Source organism: Gordionus sp. m RMFG-2023, chromosome 1 (genome assembly GCF_954871325.1).
Source record: "Gordionus sp. m RMFG-2023 chromosome 1, tfGorSpeb1-WG-v2, whole genome shotgun sequence".
NCBI classification, from domain to species: Eukaryota; Metazoa; Nematomorpha; class Gordioida; order Chordodea; family Parachordodidae; genus Gordionus; species Gordionus sp. m RMFG-2023.
In genome coordinates, this window is record NC_088775.1 from 72684252 (window position 1) to 72712094 (window position 27843).

A 27843-nucleotide genomic window follows, 5' to 3' on the forward strand; every position below is an offset into this window, starting at 1 on the left:
TGAGAGTTGGTTCTTAGCCTTGATTTTATGGTATCATGATTTTTTTTCCCATGTTTATTTAAAATTAGAAATTAATGGTTTTATAATCACTATTTATATTCTTTTAATTAGTAATTTGAATTTAAACCAATACCAATATAAACCAATAGTTACCAATATAAACCAATACCAATAGCAATACCAATACAAGAAATAGAAAATATTGTTTAAACCAATACCAATAAAATATTTTGTTAAAATTGGGTTTTTACTATTGGTTCCCAGCCCTACTCGACAGTCTTTTTTCGTCGGCGCACAGGTCTACATATAGTAAATATTTGTAAAATTTTTATTTCTCTTTGTTCCTGCTCAATAAATTTAGCTATTGAAAAATATACTCATTTATATTATACAATAAATAAATTAATAATATTTTTTAAATATCAGTTCTTAACTACATACCCATATTATATTTTGTTATTCTTCGCCATTTTTTATTCAAGGCAATTTCTGATTCGAGCCATCTGTAATTCCCAGACTATACTTCCTCAGGCCGAAGGCAGGGCTATGATAAATTACTTAGAAATTTAACTATCTCCGAGCTTGGGAAAAATTTTCAAAATTATTATGGGTTTGGCTGGAAAATTAATATAGGCTTGGACCTATCTTAGGAAAAATTTTAAAAAATCATTATGGGTTGTACCAGGTTTGAGAAAAAAATTTTAAAATCATAACGGGTTTGGCTGGGCTTGGGAAAAATCAAAAATTATTAAGCTCTATGGGCCAGACATTGGCCTAAAAATTTTTTTGCATTCCTGGGAGGGGCCTTATCAATAAAAGGACCATGAAGAACTCTGATTAATGTTTTGAACTACCAAAATAATTATGGTCTTGAACCAGGCTTTGGGAAATTTTTTCAAAATCATCGTGCTTGGACCTGGCTTTGGATTTATTAATATTAAATATTAGCCATAGGCAGAGTTGGACAGTACCGCGAATACTTGTATCTAAGATACAAGATACATGATCCTTTTGTATCTTGTACTCAGTATCTTATTGACATTTTTAAGAAGATACTAGTATCTTTATCTAAGATCCTTTATTTTGAAAATAATCTTGTATCTTTTTCATTTTCTTTAAAAAGATACAGATACAGATTCTTTTTAATATTCATGTTTAAAACATTTACATATCACACAATGTAACTTTATTTTCTTCGTGAAATCTTGTATTATTTTCTTTATTTATTCCCGCTATATTTTAAATATATTGATAACCAAAATTAGTTGGAAGTTTTACAGGTCACAAAGATTGATAGATTAAAAATAACAACACCAAAACTAAATAAGATAAGGATATATTTTATATGTAATATTTTTTAATTTGTAGAATGTTTAACAATCATAGTAGTGAAGATGAAATTATGAAGATAGGTTCTCCTGAATCAAATCCGAATCTTAAAATTCTAGATGGAAAATTTTATAAAGTAATTCATGTGAAAAGAAGGTTAATGATGCTTACTACCAAGTGAATGTATGGAAATATTCTAAATACCAACCTAATTTGCTAAATACCGACCAAAATTTATTAAAATGTAATAAGATCCTTATTATTTAATATATTAATACGGAATCACGTGGTCGAGTCCGGCCTCCTATATATTATCCTCCCAAGGATGGAACCACCAAGTTAGAATAAGAAAAAAACATGATCATTCCCGGGATTCGAACCCGGGAGCATGGGATAAGTAAACCAAGCTCTTGCCTACTAGGCCATAGAGCCTTTCCAAAAATTACGATTTTTCAAATATATATTATAAATATGTTTGGTAGTGCCTATCCAAATGAAAAATGAACAAAATTCAAATTTGATAGATGGTACCTTAAGGTACCAAGCATCATTAACCGAAAAATAACAAGGGGTACAAGTTGAATGTCAAAATTGCACAAGTAAAAAAGTTATTACAGGTTCAACAAACTCATCTACAAATTTTGTTAATTAAACATATTAAAGTATATTATACATTTTTATTTTATAATTATTAACATAATAATACCTATACTTAAGTCGCTCTTAGATAATTGTTATTAAAATTTTTTATAGAAGATAATTGAATATCAAATTAAAATCATTGGATATATATTTTTTAGGGATGTATCGATACCACTTTTTTGGAGGCCGATCCGATATTTCCGATATTAAATTGATATCGGTCGATTACCGATCCGATATCATATCTAATTTTGTATTCTGTAAAGATACCAATGGTTTTCATTTATAATATACTTTTTATTAGTATAACGTTTATAATTTAACTATACCATAACTTATGTCATTTAAATATATTATAATGATCAGTATTCAATTCAATTGCAATTCTATAAAAATATAAAATATTTTTATTGTTAAATCACTTTTATATAATAAGTAAGTAATAACATTTCACTTTTATATAATAAGTAATAACATTAATCTATATATATAAAAAGTAATAAACAATTATATTATGAAATTTGAAATAAATATTTAAAATAATATCTAACATTAATATATCGAAGATTTCTTTTTAGAAATACCAATATTTCCAATTTATCAGAGGTCAGCTTGCGGCGATAGTAACTGTTATCACCAACTTCACTAAAAACAGATTCTGAAGAAAATTTCGCACACTATAATAAACAGAATGCACAAAAAATAACAATATGGCAGAATGTTTATTAATTATTTATTATTATTAAAAAAATATACATAAAAAAGGATTTCGATTTTATTTATAAAAATAAATGATCTTAGATATAACTTTTTTTAAAAATTTTATAACATTTTATTTTTGTTAAAGAAGCCATTTTATATCGGATCAAATTTTATAATATTGGCCGATAACCCTATTTTAAAGGGTGAAGTCGGCCCGATTCGATAAAAAATATCGGCACATCCCTAATATATTTTATATATAATTATTTTAGCAAGTTCTTATTAGAGGAAATATTTAAGCTAAACTTGATATATAACATTAGATAATTTTAAAAGGCTCTTAATAAAATAATTAAAATAAAGTAGAATTTAACTTTATTAGTTACTTTTATTTATTTATGATATAAGTAAAATTACATTGCAGCATTTAATTACAAAATTTAATCAATTTAAAATGCATTAAAGAAAATTGTTATGTATTTAATAATTATAATATAATGTTATACATTAGTTTCATATTTTTTATATATAATTAATAATTTAATAATTATAATATAATGTTATACATTATTTTCATATTTTTTATATATAATTAATAATTTTGCAAGAAATATATAAAAAAAATTTGAAAAGAGATTTAAATGATATTTATATATATGATATTACAAACGCAAGAATTAATAAGTCATATTAGAAAATAAACTAATTTAAAAAATACATAAATATCACAAACAAGTAATGATAAATACTTATTAAAGATAAGGAATAAAATAAATCTAGTATATATTTTTTAGAGACGCCATTTAGCCATATAATCCGAATATAAGCTATATTTGAAACAACACAGAAAATAACATGCAAATTATAATAAAACATTTGATTTAAATTTTTTTCTTATTTGCAAATTTTCAACTCCCATTAAATATATTACTCTCCCTTCCCTGTTTAAGCAATTAATGGGCAAAAACTAATATTAAAATCCATGTTTATTATAATTAATTCATTAATAAATATTTTATTAATTATTGTAAATATTCATTCTTATATGTGTATGCTATGTTCTTCACAAATAAATAATAAAAGCTGTATTTTATAAACTATTCTAATTTAATTGGTAATGATAATTTAAAAGTATCTTCTATTTAAAATACTCTAATTTAGTAAAAGATACAAGTATCTTTTATCTTGTATCTTTTTGATATTTTGAAAAAGATACCAGTATCTGTATCTAAGATTCATTTTTTTATTAAGAATCTGTATCTGTATCTAGATTCTTTTTCTGGACTACCTGCCCAACTCTGGCCATATGTAATCAATAATATTTTAACAAAGAATTTTGATGTGAGTATCAAGTAAAAGCTATATTATTAATCAAAAAATAGTATTCACTTAGCATTAATGCGTTAAACTTGGCCTGCCTTAAGGGAGGGGGGGGGGTAAGAAGTATAAAAATTGGATATGGTTTTTTAATAAAAGATAACATCAATCGTAAGAGAACGAATAAAATTCTAATCCCCGTCATTTGGCGGGTTATCTACTAGTTAATATTAAATAACAAAAATTTATAAGAAATCTCATTAACTAGCGAAGAAACTAATACACACACATTCTAATTTAAAAATTATGTTTTTTAAGCAATTTTCCTAAGCGATTTAACAGAAAAACATGATGATATCAAAAATATTTGAATTTTATTTCAAATGGCAATGCAAAATAATCGAGATCTCGATAACTCAGAAAAAGATTTGATCCTGGATCATGATCTTACTTTATTTGGAAAAAGTGGGATTCAATTATTGTATGTGGATGGCTCACGAAGCCGTAACTATTGAGTAAAAGACAAAGTAAAAACTAGGGAAGATAAGTCTTTAAAAAAATTAACATTTTTCAAGGTGTACTAACCGTATTTCTCTTTCTAAGATTTATTCCTAAACTCTAATCCAATACTTTTGGAATCCTACTTTATCACCGCCTACCCCCCCCACCCCCAAAGATATATGGAGTATGAATCATACTCAAGCCCTCTCAGCCTCACCCTAGACAATGGGGAGTGATTCTCTGTTACTATTTATATAATGGCATCAATTATTTAGACTTATTAACCACATCTATAAATACTAAATATTAAATAATTTTTTATGTAGTAATAAATTAATTAAAATATTTAATAAAGATATATTAAAAATACAAAATGGTCAGTAAGTTTAATGTTTATCATATAAATGTTTTTTGATAAATATTTATAATTTTCGGAAACAGATATAATATTAACCAGAAATTTTTTGTATTTACTATAGTTCTTGCCTTATTTAAATTAAGAAAGAATATATGTTTGATTTTTTTTTATAATTTTAAAATTATTTTAGATACAATTTTACAACTTATCATTAAATATAATATGGCCGCGATAATTTGCTTTATCTAACTTTGGATTGCTTTTTAAATTTGTAAAATAATTAAATTTTTTTATTTATCTTTCATTTTTATATCTAACATTTTTGTAAATAATAAATACACATAAAAAGAACTAAATAATTGTAAATATTGTATAATTAATCTAATGAGCCTTTTATTGGCTATACCTAATAAATATAATACTATGTCTTCTTCATTGCATACAGACTTTTCAGATATTTCATCTAGATCTCTAGAATCAAAAGTGATATCTAAAATATATTTATAATTTCCTATATCTTTGTTTAGATTTCAGATGTACCTATTGATTCTCACACTGTATTATTAAAAGATGATGATCAATTGTTAAGATTGAAAATAAGACAAGTGATGGAATTAACAAATAGAACCAGTGATGAAGCTGCCTTTGCATTGCATGATGCTGATAATGATGTAAATAAAGCTGTAAACTTTTTATTAGAAGCTTCATCTGTACATACTTTTGTAAATTTATATTTTACTGTTATAATTTAATATTAATTTATAGCAAAATGAATGGAAAACAACTGTTTCAAATAGAAAAAAGAAAAATTTGCAAAATGTTTTAGAAAATAATGAAGGCCAGAAAAATAAACTAAAAAAACCTCTGGTCAATTTTGATAATAAGAAAAAGAAAGAGAAAGAGTTAAAAATTGAGTTAAATTTATCAAATCAAGAATCTAAGGATACTATTAAAAATGATTTTGAAACAGATAAATTTCAACCAGATACAACATTTAATAAATCAGAGTTATTGGATAATGAAAACAAATTCATTAAAATAGATCAAATAAACATAAATCAGGAAACACATAAAGATGAAGAAATAAAAAACAGTAATTTTCTTAATAAAAATTTAAAAAGACCAGTAACAAACAAAGATAACAATATTTCATCAAGGTGTAAAAAATATGAACCTATTTCTAATCAAGAAAATTATATTTTTAAACCCTTTCGAAATTTTTCAAATACATCAAAATTAAAATCGGACCAATATATAAATGAATCTAAATTTGATGAAAAAAGAAACAAGGAAAGATTTGATGAAAATTTGCAAAAGTGTAATGATGATCAGAACTGGCCAATTTCAAATAAAAATAGTTATTCTAGATTATCCAGAGGTGCAAAATCATTTAATTCTAAATTGACACAACCTCAATTTTATCCTAGGAGAATAGGTCCTACAAATATAAATAAAAAGTTGGTTATTTATTACATATAAATTTAATTTAATTTTTTTTAGTGATCACGAAGATCAATTAACCAACAGTTTTAGAGATAAATCCAAATTAAATGTCAAACCTGCCAGATCATTTGGATCTAATCATGTAGAGACAGATAGAAATGGTAGCCTATTTTTTAAATATTAATAATAAATTATACTTTGTAGAAATGAATAAATTTAAAACAGACAGATATAAAAATAAAACATATTTGAATAATCATAGGTATGATAGGGGGAGTTACCAAAATAAAGCTCCTCCTAATTCATTTTCAATATCCAAAAATAAGTTAATTTTTAAATAATTTTATTTTTCTAATTGTTAGAAATAATAGGATTTATAAAAATGAATGTTTTAATAAATACCCTAAACATATTGCTCCTCAAAGTGAATCAAATGATACAGGTATCTAATTATATTTTTTCAAACTATACTCTCCTTTATTTTAGCCAAACCACTGAAAACTGAATTTCAAAATGAAAATATCATTTGGAGTAGTGAAAGTTTTGGTGAATGGAAGGTTGATGAATGTGTGCATGAGAATGATGTAAGCATTTTTTTGTTTTATACTAATGCTGTACCTATTAGAGGTGGGCGCGAACCTAAATTTTCATTCACGGCCCGCCTGCTCACGGTGGTAATAAAAAAATATCATGCCCATTCACGCTTAACACTAAAAAAATTTTGATCTGACCCGCCTGCTCACGACAAGCAATATTTTGATTCACCTCTAAAATTCACGGTGTTTTAAATTATTTCAAAACTATTGCTATAATTTTACCCTTTTTTGAATTCATTCTATTTATTTCTCTAATTTCATAATCCATATTAATAACAAAAAATAAATACAATCTATAAATCGAAATTTATTTGGAAAAAGAAGAATGTCCATCCTTTTTTATTTCAATTGTGCACGCCTTTAATAACCTTTCACTAGAAGCCGAACTTGCAGCTGACAAAATTTTACTCAATAATTTTCTCAAAAAATGGAAATGAATATTCCTGCTTCCAAAACTTCAAAATATTGTCTTGTTATTTATCTTATATGAATCTTTTAAGTTTATCCTCACAGCTTTCATGGGTGACGTTGATGCTTCATCAGAATCATCTAGAAATATACGGTCTTTTATGAGTGTAGGATGAATTAGGAAAGTGATAGTTGGTATTGATCATTTAGTATATACAGTTTTTTTATGAGTTTAAGATAAGTTAGGAAAGTTATAAATGGTAGTTGGCATCGATTTATGCATATCATCTATTTTATATCATTTAGCATTTTCAAGATTGTTTTATATATATCATTTTCTTCTTTTATTAAAAACTTGATCTAGAATTAAGCCTACTATAGTGGCTGCAAAATAATCTTTTAAATGAAATCTTGTTCTGTATTTTAAGGTTTTGATTATTATTGTATCACGTTCAGAAGGTTAACAAAATTTTATTAATTTTTGTTTCCATAGACAAACCTTATTTATAGTGGGACGAGAATCTGCTCTCAGATTATCCAAGCATTCTTTAAATATTTATAAAAATTGATCTAACTCGCATATGATCCTGATATCAATTGTGGCTTATCTATTTAATTGTTGCTTGCTAAAAGTAAAACTGTATTTCAGAATATGATTTTAAGAAACTCTGTATCATGATATATACAGAGTTCCATCTTGTTATTCTCGCTATTACATATTGCTTAAGGGTGTTGGTTAGTTTGCTATTAGCTGTGTTTGAAATATTGTACCATTTTTTTACACCATTTATATTTAAGGCTATTTCAGTTAAACAATTGTCAAAAATTTAATGCATAATATTATTTAGTATATGGCATATACATGCTAGCGTTTCGTCATCTCCGTTATCACTCACAACTATACATTTATTTAAGTAATTTTCTACTTCTGTATATTCTCCTAAAATTGAATTGACTACACTTTTAATTTTTGACGTTTTTTTCATTCATTGCTCTTGTGGCCAAAACAAATGTTTTTAATTAAAATCCTTAATGATAATATGTCCTATAATGGTTAAAACTTAGATTTTTATAGTCATCCATCTAATTATCAGTGATTATGGACAATGATTATGCTTTTAATCTTAAATTTTATTTCATGGTATATTTTTGGACCTATAGTATTCATAAGAGTTTTACGGTTCACAACTTTTATATTTTGTTATCCATACGTAACACCAACATTTATCTCTTGGCCTAGCTTGTAAAATCCTTCACTTTCTGTTGCATTTAAAGATTGAAGATCTTTACAAATAAAATATAACTGACTTTTCTGTAAAAAGTTTAAGCAAAATTTAGCATAAAGTCTTGCGAAAAAAACACCTAAACATAAAAAGAAAATAGAACTAACAAAATGATACCGGATGTTGTTTATAAAATACGGAAGATTTTTAGTTTTTATTCTTTTTTAAAAAAGAACTAAATTAAATAAGAAAATATACAATATAATTATAAAATTGCAAATTTATATTTATAAAAAACAATTTTAAAAATTAAAATTTTCGTGATTCATGGGAAATTTATGTTCACGCCCGATCACGCCTGGGGAAAATTTTGGGAAGGCCCGTCACGCCCAGTCACGCCTTGGAATTTAAAATTTATTCACACTCACGCCGTCACGCCTAATTTCACGGCCCGCGCCCACCTCTAGTACCTATATTAAATATCAGATATAGTATTTTTGAAAAAAATCAGACTGGGCCGATATTTAAAACTGATCCAATATACTTATTGTTTTTGGCTATTTTTAGGGTTGTACTGATGACAATTTCCACTGATCCAATCTGATATTTGTCAATATTTATTTTAAACAGCACTGATCTGAAACCTATATTTATATTGATTTATTTACCGATATTTTTATAATATAAGATGAAATAATATACAAATGAGCATAATTTATATGCTACAACACTATATATTAGCGTTGTTAAATAGCTCATTTTAAGTTGATTTTTATAAATAGCTAGCTCAATATTTTATCCATAAAAATATTACCTATGCTTCGAGATTTCGAATGGCCAAAATATTTCAACTTTCGTAATATTTATCTGGATAAAATATTGAGCTAGCCATTTTTATTTCAACTAGGGCCATTTGACAACACTATGTTATATTATATATCTTCATATTAAATTAATTATCTGTATAACAAATTAACTTTGTAAAGTAAAAACAAATTAAATATTAATTAATAAAATAATATAATAATGAAATTAAAAAAATTATATTGAATATTTTTTCTTATAAAGATCAGTTTATGCGATAATAAGTTTCTTCTATGAGGGCTATCTATATCTAGTGTTAATAAACTTATCCAGATAAATATTGCTCAAGCCTGAAGACTTTGACTATATTAAGCACAAAGGTTTGGACAATTGCAAAAATATTGAGGTTTAAGCAATATTTTTTATAGTTAGACTCAAATTAAGCTGTTTATCAACGCCATTTATATCGCCAGCTTTGCTTAAGACTAATTTTGATGAAACACAGGACATACCAAATACTAGCATGCAAGGTTTGCCAAAGTTTGAAATCTTTGAGCATAGGGTATTGATCAGATATAAAATATTTATATCTTTGTTAATTAATTAAATTTAAATTTGCATAATTTTTATCTACTATAAATTCTTTCTTAATAAAGGCAATGGAATAAACAATATATAAAATACACAAAATTTTTGGGTTTTCTTTATATTAATATACTTTACTTTGTCTATTGTTAAAAATTGTAAAAAAAACATTGATTATTTTTATTTTCATATTTTTATAGAAGTTATAAAGATTTATTATAAATAAGGGAAATTAGTTCAAAAATATAAAAAAAATGTGTAAAAATAAAAATATGCATTAAATTCGGTATCCGTTAAATTTTTTAAAAATATTGTATATCTATATTTTATATCAGTTTAGCCCTAGTTATTTTATGATAGTATATATATATATTTTTATTCAAATATTTTTATTTAATACATTATTACATAATAATTATCAATAAAAGGAACAAAAATCAAATTTATTTGTAATATTAAAAAAAATTGATAAAAGATAATGTAACTAAAAATTTGAATTCTTCTTTGCTTATATTTACAAGTTACATTCATCTACTGTTGTTAAATGATTAGATAGCCAGTTTTTGAACATGGCTACATTTTAGTCAAGATAAAATTACCCAAGTTTGGAGATTTTGCTCACAGATGGAAAGTTTTGGATCTACTGGCTAAATTTTGAGGCATAAAGGATATTATTTTGGCTCTTAATTTAGCTGTTATAAAAATTGGCTAAATCAAACCATTTAGCAACACCACATTTAGCTATGAACATTCTCCAAATTTAAATGATTAACTTTTGAAGAATTCATCAACATTAGTTGGTTTTTTATTAGAAAATAGCAGTGCTGTAAACGTTATTACAAAAAAGAAACGCGTTACCGTTACTAGTTATGTCTGAAAAAGGAACCCCTTATCATTACTAATTGCCTTTTTAAAAAAGGAATGCGCGTTACTGTTTATTCAAAAAAGTAATGGGTTACTCGTTACTTAAAAAAATTAAATAGTATATACAAAAAAATATTAATTTTTTTCCTACAATTAGTGTTGTTAAATTACTTAACGTTAGTCAACTATAAAACAACATAGCTATGTATTTATCCAAAAATGTTAGAATCAATCTTCAAATTGAGACTCAACTTAGAGATTTAATTTAGTTTTTTAGGCTAAAAACTACTTAACCACAATAGAGATGGTCAAAGTTTGGTAATTTAACAACACTACCTACAATATATATTATAAATAAATCTAAACAAAAAGAATATATAATAAAATAAGGTCTTTTTATAAAAATAATCTTCATATATATAATCTCCATATATATAAATAAAATTATACAAAAATAATATATATATAAAATAAAATCTTTTTGAATTTTTTTATTTATTTTTAGCAACAATTGATTTTCAAAATTTTGATCAGACAAGCATGAGTGCTTAGATCTCAACAGTGCTATACACAAGTCCAATTGGCACAGAGGATGGGAGAGTTGAATTATATTTAATAAATAAAAATTTTAATTTGGGGAATTTATTAAAAATATTTAAAGAATTATCTTTATTTTGAAAAAGCTTAATAGATCATCTTCAAAAGTACTTCAATCATTTCATCATCAAAATATTTTTAATCTTTATCAGAAATTGTTCTGGTACGTTTGTTGGATAAAGGAATTTAGCTCTTTCTTTATCAAGATCTTTTCTCAAACTGGAAGTAAGTTCTAGAATTCTTCTCTCGTTGACATCTAATTTTATCCATGGCCTATCCAATTTAAATAGGAGGGAATTTATTGTGGATAGTATATATTCATCTTTATATATGTGTTTGAATTTATTGAATATAAAAGATAATCAAAATATAAATTGTTTTATAAGCAATATTTGAACTGTATACCTTTTATCTATGATTGAATTAATAAGTGGCTTACAAAATTTGAAATTATTTAAAGCCATTTTTTAAGTTTTAATATTATAATAGTTATCGTGGGAGTGAGATATCCCAAATGCACGGATCCATAACCTATAAAATCATATATATACATATCATATTTCTTAATTAACATTAACCATACAATATTCATCCATCATGAACGACTTGTTTTAAAAATCTCTTATATTCAGATTTATCACAAGATTCGTCAAATTTTTGGCAATTCCTTAATAAGACTGTCTTTTAATTTCACAGAGTTATAAAAAGAGTTCCATATTGTTATAACCGTTTAATCAGATATCTTACCATGTTTTCCTTAAAAATGACTGCACAGTTTGAAAATTACCCATGTTTATTCCCCAATGTAATTTTTGAAATGGGTTTAACCCTCTATTGCGCGACATATCAATAAATAATATTAATTTTTAAAAAAACGTATTTTTGTCTTTAGGGCCCTTAATAAACTAAATATAATTTTAAAAAAAATTTTTTTAAACTGTAAAAAAAATTTCAGTGTATGTATTTAAATATACAATGCATGTAAAAAGTATCATATTTTTCCAATTTCAAACCTAAATATAATTTTATTATTTGATAAATAATGTGATAAAACAAATTTATATTAATTTTCATAAAATAATTTAAAACAATCGTTTTTTTGTAGTAAAACATAATGATAAAACATATTTGATACAAATCACTTTCATAACCAATTTACACCCAGGTTTTTGCATCGCGCCTTTTTACTATATTTTGGCCAATGTGCTATTAAATCCTGTTTTATTTCTTTCTGCATATTCAGACTTGTCAGCCCTTTCCTAGATTTTTTTAAATATTTGGTGTCAATTGATATTCGTTTTTTTACACTAGCGTTCATATTTTTGTTACATTTACAGAAGAGTATCTGCTATTGAAATTTTAAATGTTAATAATGGCATCTGTTCTTTTACTGGTACCTTTAAAGCTACAAAATTTCGCCTATTCATTAAAGATTTATGAACATTATATCAAGTATATGGAATACTATACGATGATATCATTTACGTGATCCTATGTGAATACATGCTCCATCTTTTAGAATTCTTTCTAAGTTGGAAGCTGGAAATTATAAATTCTATTAGCTCTCTGTAGCAATACTCCCTTTTGGGCGAGTAATACTTGAAGTTCTATACCACAGAACCAATTATCAAAACAATTTAAAATTTGAACGCACTGGTACAGTTAAATGAATATAACAATATATTATATATAAAACATTTCTTTTATCTTTATTTAATAGGATTTTTAACTTCCTGTTCCTTAAAAATTTGTACAAGAGAAATGACATAAATTATAAAAAGGAAAAATGGAACCATTTGGAAGTTGTAAACTACGTATTTTAGAATTTTTATATTGATAGCTGACTCTCATTTTTAACAATTAACTATAGAAATAAATAAAATATATGTGTATCTATTATACATCATGTGTATTAAACTGTAAAAAATTTTATGTTAAACTTTATACCTTTTTTTATGTGTATTCAAATATGATGTATGAAGGGCCGGCCACCGACTTTTTTTGGTTACGCCGAAAACGCCGCCGTTTAAAAAAAATCACGCCGGCGTTTCTTTCATATTTCATACCTTTTTATTTTAATAATTGGTCAATCACTGTTGTAATTTTTTTTAATGTCAATCAGGATTTTGACGAATTTTTATTTTCTACTATTTTAAAATCATAATTATATTGACGTCATTATAGAATTCAATCAATCAAAAATCTAAAATTCCAAAAGTTACCATAATTTTATATATTTTAAAAAATGGATGTCTACATTTAATAATTCTATAAAAATTTTAGTATTCTAAGGGTGCATTCACAGTAGAGAGCGACAGCGACACGACATTAAGCGACAGAGCAGCTGATGTGTCGTAAGCGACATAGCATTCATAGTAGTAGGCGGCAAACATATTTTTATTTTTTTTAAAAAATGGTGTCAATTACAACTTTAAAATTAATCCTCTTATATCGAGCAATGAAAAGACGCAGAAAAAATAACCTAAATGTTAGAAAAGAAGAGGAGGGTGAGTTCGCCATACTTTTCCCCAAACATTGATCCAAAAGTTTATGATAATTATTAAAAAGAAAGTATATTGTGAGATTAAATTTTATTAATATAATAAATATGCAGCAAAGCATTGATCCAAGAGTTTATGATAATTATTAAAAAGAAAGTATATTGTGAGATTAAATATTATTAATATAATAAATAAGCAATATTATTCTACATCACTATCAAAATTTAACAAAATGTCACAAATAATTTTTATTAATTTTTTCTTTCCACTATCTGATCTTTTTGCCAGGGTCTGCTCAAGCATCACATTGATCCAAGAATTTGTTGATTTTCTGCTTTCTTTTATTCCTTCAATTTCAAGAACTTGCTCAAATAAATCTAGTTTAAAATAATAATATATTTACAAATGCAAATTACCTTGATCAATATCTCTCTTTTTAATTAACTTTTTGCCAGGTACATAAGATTCACTAGTTGATGGTGATGCTAAATATATAATATTATTATTTATATAAAATATAATCACCATCATTCCTAACATCTGTAGATTGACTCTGACTAGTCTCTACACATTCAATTTCAACAGCTATATAATAATAAAAATTTTAACAAAAATTAGTATATTTACCATCTTCATATTGGAAATTTCCACTCATCTGTTCAAACATTGCTCTAGCAATGTTTGCTTCACCAATATTAGGTATAAGAGGTTTTATTTTTTTCAGGTTGGTGTATTGTTTCCCAGATTCTATAGTGGGAATCAAAAAAGTTAAATTATTATAAAATTTTCAGGTGGGACTGTGATCAGCCCTTGACCCACTTTTTAAACATTTCAACTTTTTATGTTCCCTCAAAAAAGAATCTCTTAGATTCTTCCATGTAGATTTAGCTATCTCTTCTGTAAAAGAAAAATATTTTAAATTAATATAATCTTTAATTACCTGTCTCAATACTATTTTCTGCTGCTATGGATTTCCATATGGAATTATTTTTCTGGGTATTTTTATACCCAATTGATCTTTTGTCATAAAGACAAGGGTAAAATCTAACAGAGTTGATCAACTCTTCTTTATTTATATCCTAAAAAATATATATATGATATTTTTATAATCAAAAATTTACTCAAATTTTGTATTTCGGCCATATTATAGTTTGTCGCTTTGAAAATAACAAAATGTTTTGTAATGTGATTTTTATGTTTAATGCGACAAATTTGGCGGGATTGTCGCGTCGCAAAAGCTCACTATGAATAGTCATTGGTATTTATTTACACATATTTGTATTTTGTCGTGTCGCTGTCGCTCTCTACTGTGAATGCATCCTAACTCTGAATAAAAAATCCATAGTCTGGAAATATTTTTGCAAAAGAATTAGAGAAATTATTACTGCTCTAAGATATAAAACTGCAGAGGTTGAATTAGAATTGAGGAAGATCAAAAAAATGTCTAAGTACAATAGATTTAACATCAGACATGTTAGATCTTGACAGCATTGATCCATACCCGGATACCCGTTTTCAAATTGGCAATTCCAATGATAATAATAACAATAATTCCACGCATATGAAAACCTTAAAATTAAATGTCCCAAGCCCAACATGATGGCATAGTATATTAATTATGCTAGAAAGCATATCTGGATTAAATAAAAATTTAATTAATAATGTTGAATTGGGAAGCACTTTAACAAATTATGAATCTGAGCTGGTAGAAGAACTATTAGCATTTTTTTTCAAAATTTAAAGAAACTGTCGAATTTCTTTCAGTACAAAAAGGGCCTACTTTAAACTTGGCGTTACTGTTTAGAAGGGAAATTGAAACAAATTTAATAGTATTCGGTATGTAATCTGCAAGTAATAATATATAATATATTCTTTTATTTTTTATTTAAAATTATCTAGGTATTGGCTTCTCTTTTAGATCCAAGATTTCAAAAATTGACAATTGTGTCAAAGTATTTAATAAAGCAAAATTGTTCAGCTTCAGAATTTATAATAAAACATCTTAAACTTATAGAGAATGATGATAATCAGGTTAGTAAATATAGCTAATGAGGATCAAGATGAATTATTAAATTTAAGTTATTTGACAAAATTGGCAAATAAACATTTAACAAATATAAATTATGATTCCAAGTTAGGTGATTTAGAACAAGAATGCCACAGTTTTCTTGGAAAACGATATTAACAAGATATGGACGTTCTAAATTTTTGGAGAGGAAAGAAGAGTAAACCTCCCAATCTTTCCAGGCTCGCCAAAAAATTCTTTGCATTTGGGTGACTAGCACACATAGTGAAAGAGTTTTCTATACCGCTGGATTGACGTTAAATTCACGGGGATCATTATTATCCCAAAAATTTAAATAAAATAATTTTTATACATGATAATTATAAAATTACGAAATCGATTTTGGATTTATAATGAGTTTTCTAATAAATAAATATTAAAAAATATGCCGAGATATCTGTAGAGTAATGTATATTTGTTTTTTAAAAAATAATAAGCAATTAAAAAAATTTATAACTGCGCCGATTTACGCCGATTTTGTTGACGGCGGCTAAAAATCGGCGCGCCGCCGGCCGTCGATAGGATTTTTTGAAAATTGTGCCGGCCGCCGATAGTTTTGTTGGCGTACAGGTCTAGATGTATGCAATAGAGGGTTAAAAAGACATCTTTACCTGCCTTTTCAATGTCAACACTTGCCAATGAGATTTAAAGTGTGTGCTGAACAAGCATGCTTAGGTACAATAGTATCATTAGTATTATTTTCAAATAGATAAAATAATGGCAGAACTATTTCATCATCCGTTTCCTCTCCTTGTTCATATACTCTAATAAATTTTTAATAAATATATTAGATTTTTTTTACTTAAAAGCTTTTATATAATTTCAAGCATTGTCGGTAATGCATTTTGTCACTTTGTATCTAATATGTGGTAAAAATTTCAAAGATGATTTTTGCTAGATATTCAAATGTTTATTTTGGTTCCTTTTAAAAGCTAAGCAGGCTGAAACCCTCTCAAGGGTCTGGGTGTACCCAGTGTTCCCCCATCTCTAAATAAGAACTTTTTTAAAAGACAATATTATCAATTTATAATATATATATTTTATATACCAATGATAAGTTAACCAAGAATCCACAGTTTTACAGACACCTTTTGGGTTATACAATAAATCCAGTAATTTCTTTGCCATGGTGTCATATGCTTTGTTATTTTTAATACGAAGGTATACCTATACATTATAATTTTAGTTGGCTACAATTTTTTGATAATATTAATAAATTCAGGGCTTTCTACAATTGGAAAGGGTTCTAATTCCTCAATTAAAAAATTATAAACTAATTAACAGCTGATTATGCTATATTTATCTTTGATGTAGATGGATTTTGCATCTCAATGAGTGTGAGTTGATTGGCTTCAATTTTTTTTATTATTATTAATCAATCTCTTTCATTTTTGAGGAATTTACAAATCTTTCAAAAATTTAATTGCATTTTTTTAATCCCTCACTAAGCTTACTGTCAAGGAAAACATTAAAAATTGAAATTATGATTGCCAAAGATAATTTTTCAATTTCTTATCTTTTTCAGAATTCAAAATAATCATTTTAAAAAAAATCATGAAAAATATCTAAGTTCAGTTCTCTAAAACAATATTGCTTCGTGGTTTTATTACACATATATATTTATTTAAAAATACATATTTATTTTAACAAAGTTATTTTAATCACTATTTTATTCTTTAAATTTATTAACAATTTGAAATTAAACCCATAGCAATACTAAAACAAGAAATAGATGATATTGTTTAAACAATATTTTGAACCAATACCAATATTTTGTTAATCTTGGGTTTTTAATGTATAGCTTATATTTTAATTTCATGATTAAGCTTTTCAAAAAATTATCAAAGAATACTTCTTTTAATGGTTATTTTATAATACCCATGATTTAAAATTCTATTATTAAAGTAATGTTTAAAATAATAATATATTAATTCATACCTTGATATGCTTTTTTAAGTTTGAACTGCTAGACATTGAGGTGAAATATGCGCTGGTACATAATTTATATATACAAAGTCTCGACTTCTTAATTTTCTTTATTGATGTAAAATATGTTTCAAATTGGGGCCAGGGAAAGGTTAAATCATCTTCATCTGAAGAAGTACTATGGACTTAATATTCTTAAAATAAATTATAAAATAGATTAATATTATTATTAACATTTACTTTGAATTAATATTCGACTGAAAATTTAACAACGAGAATTTAAAATAAAAATGAAGGAATGGTGGTTGATGTGAATTAAAAACTTAGCTTAAATTATTTATATAAGAGTAATTTTATCGTAACGTAACGAGTAACGTTTTGCGTTACCGTTACTCAAAAAAATAGAAACGCTTTACTGTTACTCGAGGTAACGAATGACGTTCATTTTCTTCAAAAAAGGTAACGACGTTACTTTTTTATGGTACTTTACAGCACTAGAAAATAGTGATTTTTTTATGACCTTGATTCAATTATGGATGGAAAATAAATATATATATATGGGATCGGTTATTGGATTGGTTTTATAGTAATATTAGGAAATATTGAATTGGATCCAATTGATTAAAAATTTGTGGATAACCACCTTATTTTATACTTTATTTATATTACATTAATATTATTTTTTAGTCAAAAGGAAATTCAAAAGTTTCAGATAAAGAAAATAATGCAAGTGTAGTTACAAAAAGGTACATTAATAGTAGTGTTCATAATATTTTATATAGGATTAAATATTTCACCGCTACTGATTTACTTTAGATATTTAACTTGTTTCATAATTTATTTTTACTTTAAGACTTTAAAATGATTATTAGAAAAGTTAGTAAACTGCTTGTCAGATATTTTTTTCATATAAAAGCCATCTTATTTTTGAGAAAATTTATAGAAAATATTAAATTATTAAATTCCATTTGGATAATTAACCGGAACCCAACCAACCATACTATTTTTTTGGCTGTAAAGAGGTCTGAACTGGTATTGGTTAACCTTCTCTACTATTTAAAATGATATATTATATCCTGATTGATATATTTTAATTTTTAAATTAGTTAAATTATAAAAAAAAATAGAATAAAAAGAATAATATTTTGGCAAAATGTAAGTAGGAATATGACAGACACAAAAATCAGGATTCGTTTATCTCTTTAATTTTTATAATTAAGTAGAGATGCATGTTAATTATGGTATTGGTTAATATCGGTATTGGCTGATACTTTAAATTATTATCACTACCAATTGCCAATAATTAAACAACATTATGCCATAAATTTTTATAATAATTCTAACTTAAAAAGAAGAGGGAAAGTATTGTTCCAATTGCCCAACACCATGCTAGTATCAATTTGGGTATTGATATTAGCAACGTGATATCAGTTCATCTCTACAATGAAGACTCAATATTAATATCAGACTGGATTGAGCTTATGTTTGTAGTTTTTTTCAAAATCAAATCTGATATTTTTGATACCAGATCAAATATAGATGGTTATTTTATGATTGTATATAAATATAATAATATAATTTTTTATTCTAAAATGGTATCAAGATTCAACTTATTTGTTATGTTAAAAAAAATTATTATTTTAGAAGAAAGAGTATTGAAAATATGATTATTTTGATACTATTTTCAACAAGAAAAGGATTTGAAAATATTTAATCAGGGGGTCAGAAGCATTGCTCATGTTTTAAATAATATGATTTATTCTTAAAGAATTATGAATTGGCAGAGCCCTAATAATAAGAAATCATTATGAATATTATTAAATTTATTTATTAATAAAATGATGAAATATTTTTTTTAAATGTATAAATTATCAACCAGTATTGACATTGTTCAACTCCTTGGGTCTGCTTTAAAAAAATCTGATAAAAAAGAAAGCTGGGATGATGACATTCTTAAAGATAATGTTGATGTTAAAGGTAATGATAATAACAATGCCGAATATTATAGTAACGACAACAAAAAAGCATCTGATACCATTAAAAACGCTATTGGGGTAAAATTCTTTCTTATTTTTTTACGCCCCCCTTAATATTTACCCCTACTAACTGTAATTATATTTATGAAAAAAGTCGTATCAGGGCATTATTGTTATAAATCATATTAAATTAATAAGAATAAAATATTTTTTAGGTCCATCTAAAACGGTAAAACTATGGTCGCACGTGTAAAGCTTGCCTTGTTCCATAAAACTATTATACAATGCGATTTACTTAATCTTACCTTAAAATTGAATTTATTTGATATTAACAGTTTTTGTTTTTAAATGAATATGATAGGGATTTAGTCATGATTAATGTAGATGAACAATCTGGTCATATCAGTCTTAAGCTAAAATCCATATTTCTTTGGTCCAGATCTCTCTTTAGATTTCCAGTGTTAAATACATATGTTTGAATCAGGGACTTGGAACAGGCATTTTTGCGTTCTTGCCCCATTTCGTTTTGGACAATAAGGATGTTTGTCCTAAAACCATCTTATTTAAAAAAATCTTAATCACTTTTGATTTGTCCTAATAATTTACCGGCATGTGCACAATAAAATGTCTTAATAATTTTTATTATATTTATATTTATTTATTACTAAATTAAAAAATTTTCTCTCTTATTGTTATAATTAAACTTTATTCTATAAATTATTCGAATTCCATGACAAATCATCAAGTTTTTCAGACGGCCATTTTAAATATGAATGAAACTTGCTATGAAGTTTATACAGACTGTATTTTAATGCTCTAGCACAAATAGAACCCAAGTTATGTTCCTTGTCAATATAAATTCCATTTAGTTTTTTTAAAAATTTTATCTATAAAATATAAAAAAAATAAATATCCATTTTATATTATAAATAATCATTAATATTACTAAAAAATTATTATAATACACCAGAAATTTAAAAAAACATTTTTTCGTATCTCAATAAACGAAAATATATTATAATTATTTTTAACCATAGTACCTTACCTAGTGTTGTTAGACGGCTAAATTTGAGCATATTTTTAAAAACGACTAACTTATTATTTTGTTTGGAATAATATTTCGCCAGGCTGAAGATTTTGATCATGAATGGCACAAAGATTTGGGCATCTTTGAGTGAAATTTGAGACTTAGGCAATATTTTAATGGCTTATATATTGAGTTAACCTTTTTAAAAATCAGGTTAAATTTGAGCCATTTAACATAGTGTTGTTAAACGGCTCGATTTAATCAGCTTTAAATTGAGATTTTGGTCAAAATAATATTGCTCAAGCTTCGAGATTTATTTAATAAATGTTCAACCTTTCTCCCATATACGTGAAAAATCTCCAAGCTTGCTTATTACCTTCTGCCTAAAATATGGGGCTAGTCGTTTTAAAAAATCAAGCTAACAGCACTAATTAGCGTCCTTCTATGATTTTTTCCCCCTAAAATTATATAAATTTGGTAATACGTGATATTAAATGCACTAGCCCTAAACGTCATATGTTTAACAGTTATATATACAACAGCGCTTAGTTCTCTCATGAAAAACCCATCAAACTGGGATAAAAGATGGGAAATAATTAAGAGGACTATCCATTTTTTTTGGCAGGCCGCAGTTACCTATGCATGCAAGAAGCAAAACCACTTGTTTAAACGCCCATGGGAAATAAGAGAAGGGGATAAAAGTATTGTTGTTAAACGAGCCGATTTTTAAAAACGGCTAACTCAATATTTTATTCACAAAAATATTACGCAAGCCTGAAGATTTTGCCCGTAGATGGCACAAAGGTTTAGACATCTATTAGCCAAACCTCGATGCTTGAACAATTGTTTTCTTGTTAAAATATTGATTTAGCCGTTTATAAAAATCGGCTCAAAACGAGCCCTTTAACAACACTAGATAAAAGGCCCATGCCCGATTAAATAAAAAATTTGATTATGGAAGGGTTATATTGGCTATGTTAATATTGCTTTTAATTCTTTGCCAGAGCCTAGAAATAAACATGATTAAATCAAATAAAACACCAGTACAAATATAGTACAATAATACTAGTTCTTTATATCCAACTTTTAATATTTTTACGTAAATATTTAAATGGGTAGTAAACATATTTGGTGAGTTTCATCATTTTAGATTTGGCTTACCGGAAATTCAACGACATTGAGGATATCATCAAAATATTTTAATTTTTTCTTAAAAAGAATTTTGAGGGCTACAGATTGATATATAATTTGTGACTTTAGATTAAAAATATTTTTAGTAATTTGAGATTAAGAAGAAAAACTTTGTTTCATTTATTCTAAAAAGGCATCGTCCAAAAATCCTGTTTTTTGGTCGATTTGGTATGGAATCCCTCATATTTTATAAATTAATATAGTAATATAATTAATTACATAATCTCTTATTAGTATTGTTATTTTATAAATTAATAATAATATAATTATTACATAATCTCATATTAGTATTGTTAATTGGCATATTAGGCCAATTCAAATGAAAATTTTTATCCTAAAACACTTTTTAGCCAAAAGATTATTGTGAATCTCATTTATAGTGAAGAATTTTAGAGCGAGGTAATATTGCAAAAACAATTCCGCGATACATTTATAGTGAAGATAATATGGTAAATACACCCATTATCTTGAATTTATTTTTTCGAAAACCTCTACCATGAACACCTAAAAGTGAATACATTTTAGCAAAACATTTATCGCGAATCCTTTATAGTTACCGCAAATGTGTTTTAGCAAAATCTGATTCTAGAACACTGAAGCTAATACATTCTAGCGAAATTTTTATCACAAATCCATAATAACGAATATATACCAATGCATATGCCATTATAATATTTTTTCATTTTATAGACTTATCATTTCTATTATTTTTGTCATATAGTTCTTACATATTGCTATTTTAACTTTCCTTCATAGGAATTTTTTGTAGGCCAGGTTAGAATACCTTTTCAAAAAGGTTCATGAACTAGTTTGGGCTAGCCCATGCTAATTTAGTAACTATAAAATTTATAATCTTCCAAATTTTTATAGGAATTGAAAGAGATGGTTAAGAGGTGCACGATTTGGTATGGAAATATTAGACCAGTCCAATCAATAACTCTGTTTTTTAAAAAAATAATAAATGATTTGGCCAGTCTTATTATTATAAAATCGGCACATCCTTAATGATATACATATTTGTTCAGCTGAAGAGTTTAAAAAAACACTTTCTTGCATACTTGGTTCCCAGGGTTCTAGTTTTTGGTTAATAATAATAAAAAAACTAACTATGAATCACAATTTAAAAGAAAAAGAACTTCATAAAAAGTATATACCTAGCAGCTATTAGATATATTTTTATATAAGACCTTCATAAAACGACCTGCCAAATAGTGGTCTTTTATTTATAATCATGGTCTGTGACTAGTGTTGCGTAATCGGCTAATTTTAGCCTACTAAAAACAGCTTAGCCGAGATTTTAGGTGGAAAAATCGGCTAAGCCTAATTAGGTATAGCCTAAAAATCGGCTAAGCCTAAAAATTGGCTAAGCCTAAAAATTGGCTAAGCTTAAAAATGGGCTAAGCCTAAAAATTGGCTAAAATAAATTAGTCAAAATTCTGCATCGATGCTTAGCATTAATTATTATTTATTTATTTTAGTAAAATAATTTATTTTATTTATATTTAATGTAAATATTTTATTATTATCAACAAATAAACATGATATGATTTAATATTTTTTATTTATATTATTATATTTTGAAATGAAAATAAATTTATTCAATTTTCTATGGTACATCTTCACTAAATTTTTATTTAAACATGTTATTAATACTTATTTTAACATATTGTCGTCAAAAAAATTCAAAAAACTTTAAAAATAACGATTATGACAATTGTCACTTTTCTTTGGTACATCTTCACTAAATTTATATTTACACATGTTATTAATACTTATTTTAACCTATTTTCTTCAAAAAACTTATAAAATAACGATTATGACAATTGTCACATTAAAATATTATCCTTAAAAAGATCATATAAAATCATCAAAAAAGTTTCATAAAATCCACCTCATTTAATAAAAAATAGATAATTTTAAAAAAATTATAAAAGATTTCACCTAAAAGATTGTTTATTTATCTAATAAAATTTACAATATAATTCCTCAATAAAAGATGTATTTATAAAGAAGATTGTGAAAATCACTAATAAATTATATTAAAAAGAATATTACAATTTTACAATATAGCAGCATATTATTTTTTTTATTAAAATAACATCAAATAAATAAATTTATTTTCATTTCAAAATATAATAATATAAATAAAAAATATTAAATCATATCATGTTTATTTGTTGATAATAATAAAATATTTACATTAAATATAAATAAAATAAATTATTTTACTAAAATAAATAAATAATAATTAATACTAAGCATCGATGCAGAATTTTGACGAATTTTTAGCAGATTTATATAGGCTTAGCCGATTTTTAGGCTTAACCTAATTAGGCTTAGCCGATTTTTAGTTTTAGCCGATTTTTAGGCTTACCTAATTAGGCTAAGCCGATTTTTAGGCTTAGGCTAATAGGCTTAGCTGATTTTTAGGGCTAATAGGCTTAGATGATTTTTAGGCTTAGCCGATTTTTAGGCTTAGCCTTATTAGGCTTAGGCGTAGTTTTTAGCCGATTACGCAACACTATCTGTGACATCTTTTTGGCTTCCAGTATGAACTAAGAATCGGACTGTATTTTTGCTAGTTATGGCTTAAATAAAACCAATAAAAAGATACACCTTTTAAAATTGTCAATATTAAATTTGATCAAGTTTTTTATTTAAAATAGATTGGTATGGATAAAAAAAGTGAAACCCCCATTAATTCATCTATTATAAGTAATATGTGGGATGACCACTATCAACAACCAAAACAGAACATCAAATATACAAATTATACTGATACGACCAATCGTCATAACACTTCCTTTAAGCCTAAATTGCTACCACTTTCAAAAGTATATAAAATATCTTTAATTATAATATTTGGTATTGGACTAGGGATTCGAACCTTAACTATTGGTTTAGGTTCAGGCTCATATAAAAATAAAGATTTTGAGTTCATGTTTCTATAGAAAAAAAATATAAGTTCTGCTTGGACCTTTAAACCCCTAGAACATTTTCCCAATGTTCCACATTAGTATTTACAGAATATAAACCGTTAAAATATTGCCACCTAAATCAAATTTCTAAAAAGGTCAGTGACCCGTTTGAACCTTACGATATCCAAACTCTTTTAATATCCCTCGACAAATATTGCAAATAGAAATCCTGAAAATTAATAATCTATTGTTGATAAAGCATCACTGATTGTTTTTAGATATTATGTCAATTGCCCAAGTTAGTATTGATAAGTATTTCTTTTCCTTGTCGATTAATTTGACAGAAGGGAATCTTGAAAATATTTAAATTATACATGTATCAATATTATTTTTTAGGGAATAATAAAATTTTTAAAATGCTTGTCTTTACTTAATTCTAATTTATTTGCATACGAAAGGTTCAAACAAGAGTTTAAAGGTTCTAGCCTTACCAATATTATTATTTTTAACGAAATGAACCGTTATTTTTTTCTGAACGAAACCGATATTCGCATAAAGCAAGTAACTTATTTTATTACTATTTCCAATATTATATACCCAATTATTTATTATAAAATTGGCTACTGAAACTGATAATGGTAACTTATCTAAATTGATATTAAAATTTAAAACAGGTATCAAAAGGTTTTAATCGGTTACTGACTTTTAGAGATTCACAATATTTAAGGTTTGTTTTGATAAATAATACCTGTATAACGGTTCAAATTTGGTTTGATTTGTGTATTGGACCTATTTTCAATTTTGACAAAACATTTGTAAATGCATCAATATTTTTTTATAAATAATGATTATGTTAAATTTATTTTAAGATTCCAAATATACCTGTAGTCATGCCTAATGCCCACCTACCATCTATGCCTGTCAACTTTGAATTTGGTTCCGATTTTGAATTTGGTAATTCAGAAATAATGAACGTTCCCTCTTCGTTTGAAACAGAGTAAACTAACTTAACTTCTTACATTTGTTTATAGTACACTTTTTTATGTCGTCTCTTGATTATTGCAGTGCTCTATTTATGTTTTTTTTAAATTAAAAATGAAAAAACCTAGTTTGAAGATATATGGAAGAAAATTTGTCAGCACTAAAATTAATCAATATTAGGATTATTCCATGACAAATCGACTAAAATTTGACTGCCATACGAACGAAACCTTGTATTATGGTTATATGGTCTCTCAAAATCCAATAAGATGCTGGTTTTAGTAATTGGGCCATTCCATAACTAATTGATCAAAAAGGAGTCATCATGGACCTTTTTCAAGCCAGAGGCTTTCATGGGCCTTAATATTTTGATGAGACCTGTCCCAAGCTCATTAATTTTTTTTCTCAAAAACCCATACCTGCTACTAATGTTAGGCTCATATTCGGCCCAGCCCACGAAGGCCTCTGAAATTAAATGAAACTTTACAGTATAATAAATGTTGTGAAGATATGAAATTTAAAGGTCTAACTTAACTAGTTCCGATGTAATGTGTGAAAGTGATCTATGAGATTTCGAAATCTCACGCAATCAAAATCCCATGGATGGTTGTGAGTTTGATTTAAATGGCCCCCAATGTTTTTGAAGCGATAAATCTAAAGCAAAAATTTTCATGACATGAATTTAAATATTAATAATATAATATAGATTTAATAATGGTAATTGTTTTAGAATAATATTTTAATAACGCTAAGATATATATTGTTTCATCATCTTTATTTTTTTAAGATTATTAAGTTGAATAATGAGATACGTAAAATCAAGGAACATCATTAAAGTTAAGGATATAAAATATAATATAGAGACAATAATGATATAACACCTAACTGTTTAATTATGATCTGTTTTAGAATAATATTTTAATAACGCTTTGCAAGATATATATTGTTTCATTTCAGGAGCTCATCTTTATTTTAACATCATTAAAGTTAACGATATAATATAATTTCTCTTTTTAATATATATAAATTTAAATAAATAGTAGATTATTTATAATTTTATATACTAATAAAATGAAGTATGTTGTGGGTAGTCTTGTTGGTAAGAGTTATATTACCTACCCTCAAAATGCAGGTTAAATCCATGTACATGTCTTTTTTAAAAAAATTGTTTTGCTTTTTTTATTTATCTTAACAAAACTCGGTATAATATCTAAAAAGCCCATGCCGTTCATTTATAGTTTGTATTTTATATTTTTAGTCTGCATTTTATCGCCTATAATTCAAAATTATTTTAATTGCTAGTTTAGCTCTTTATTTATTTTAATGTATTTTTAATTAAACATATATAATATGCAACAATATGAAATAAAACTATTATTTTTAATAAATTTCGCCTGAAAAATATCAAAAGTTCTACCTCTTAGGCCCACCCATTTTTAAAATATTTTAAAAACCCGAACACATCCATTCAAAGTATGGATGGGCGGGTGAAATGGTCGATTTGGTTAATATTTTTACTAAAACAGAAATCGATTGAAGAACTCGACAACAGGAAAATTGATTAAAAAATATTAAAGAAAATGATAAAATTGAATATGAATAAGAACAAGGCTGCTTCGGAGAGTGAAACATTAGTTATTGAATGACAATGAATTTTAGATATTTTATTATTATATACAAAAAAGATTAATATTGTCTTAAAAAACATTTATTTGAATTTGACTGGCTAAATATCGGTCAATTGACCAAATATTTGACCTATTAAATGTATTTGACACTTTTTTGAAAAATATCATCTATATTTGCAATGATATATGAATAAATATTTGAGTATCGAAATAAACACTAAGTTGGTAGCAATATGAAATGTTTTATATTTTACAAACGCA

General features: G+C 25.7%; 2 protein-coding genes across 4 annotated transcripts in view; one reads left to right on the forward strand and one right to left on the reverse strand.

Moving 5' to 3' along the window:
• Window positions 1–5096: 5096 nt before the first annotated feature.
• The window catches only part of LOC135922861 (putative uncharacterized protein DDB_G0282133), a 32390-nt gene continuing 9643 nt past the window's right edge, over window positions 5097–27843 (forward strand). Inside the window, exons 1-11 of one of the 3 annotated variants that reach the window (XM_065457363.1) lie at window positions 5097–5332; window positions 5377–5571; window positions 5615–6306; window positions 6350–6453; window positions 6497–6617; window positions 6664–6734; window positions 6779–6876; window positions 18549–18607; window positions 19741–19915; window positions 24722–24889; window positions 25843–25970. In XM_065457363.1, the coding sequence (XP_065313435.1) occupies window positions 5234–5332; window positions 5377–5571; window positions 5615–6306; window positions 6350–6453; window positions 6497–6617; window positions 6664–6734; window positions 6779–6876; window positions 18549–18607; window positions 19741–19915; window positions 24722–24889; window positions 25843–25970 (1910 nt within the window). In that variant the 5' untranslated portion in view covers window positions 5097–5233. The remainder of the gene's footprint in view (window positions 5333–5376; window positions 5572–5614; window positions 6307–6349; window positions 6454–6496; window positions 6618–6663; window positions 6735–6778; window positions 6877–18548; window positions 18608–19740; window positions 19916–24721; window positions 24890–25842; window positions 25971–27843) is intronic. The other 2 variants (XM_065457364.1, XM_065457365.1) reach the window with 2 other exon arrangements.
• LOC135922385 (uncharacterized) lies at window positions 14072–15343 on the reverse strand. The gene is made up of 7 exons (XM_065456771.1): window positions 15323–15343; window positions 14811–14949; window positions 14690–14767; window positions 14498–14617; window positions 14396–14455; window positions 14287–14355; window positions 14072–14247 (listed from the first exon to the last, which is right to left on the reverse strand). The coding sequence occupies exons 1-7, from the start codon at window positions 15341–15343 to the stop codon at window positions 14072–14074; spliced, it is 663 nt and encodes a 220-aa protein (XP_065312843.1).

What these genes read in the sequence shown, in the direction of transcription:
- LOC135922385 (XM_065456771.1), bottom strand. Translation starts at nt 15,343, where the DNA reads ATGTCTGATGTTAAATCTATT. An exon ending in AAAGTTGAAATGTTTAAAAA is followed by an intron (nt 14,618 to 14,689) that starts GTGGGTCAAGGG and finishes TTCCCACTATAG; the next exon opens with AATCTGGGAAACAATACACC. An exon ending in AAAGAGAGATATTGATCAAG is followed by an intron (nt 14,248 to 14,286) that starts GTAATTTGCATT and finishes ATTTTAAACTAG; the next exon opens with ATTTATTTGAGCAAGTTCTT.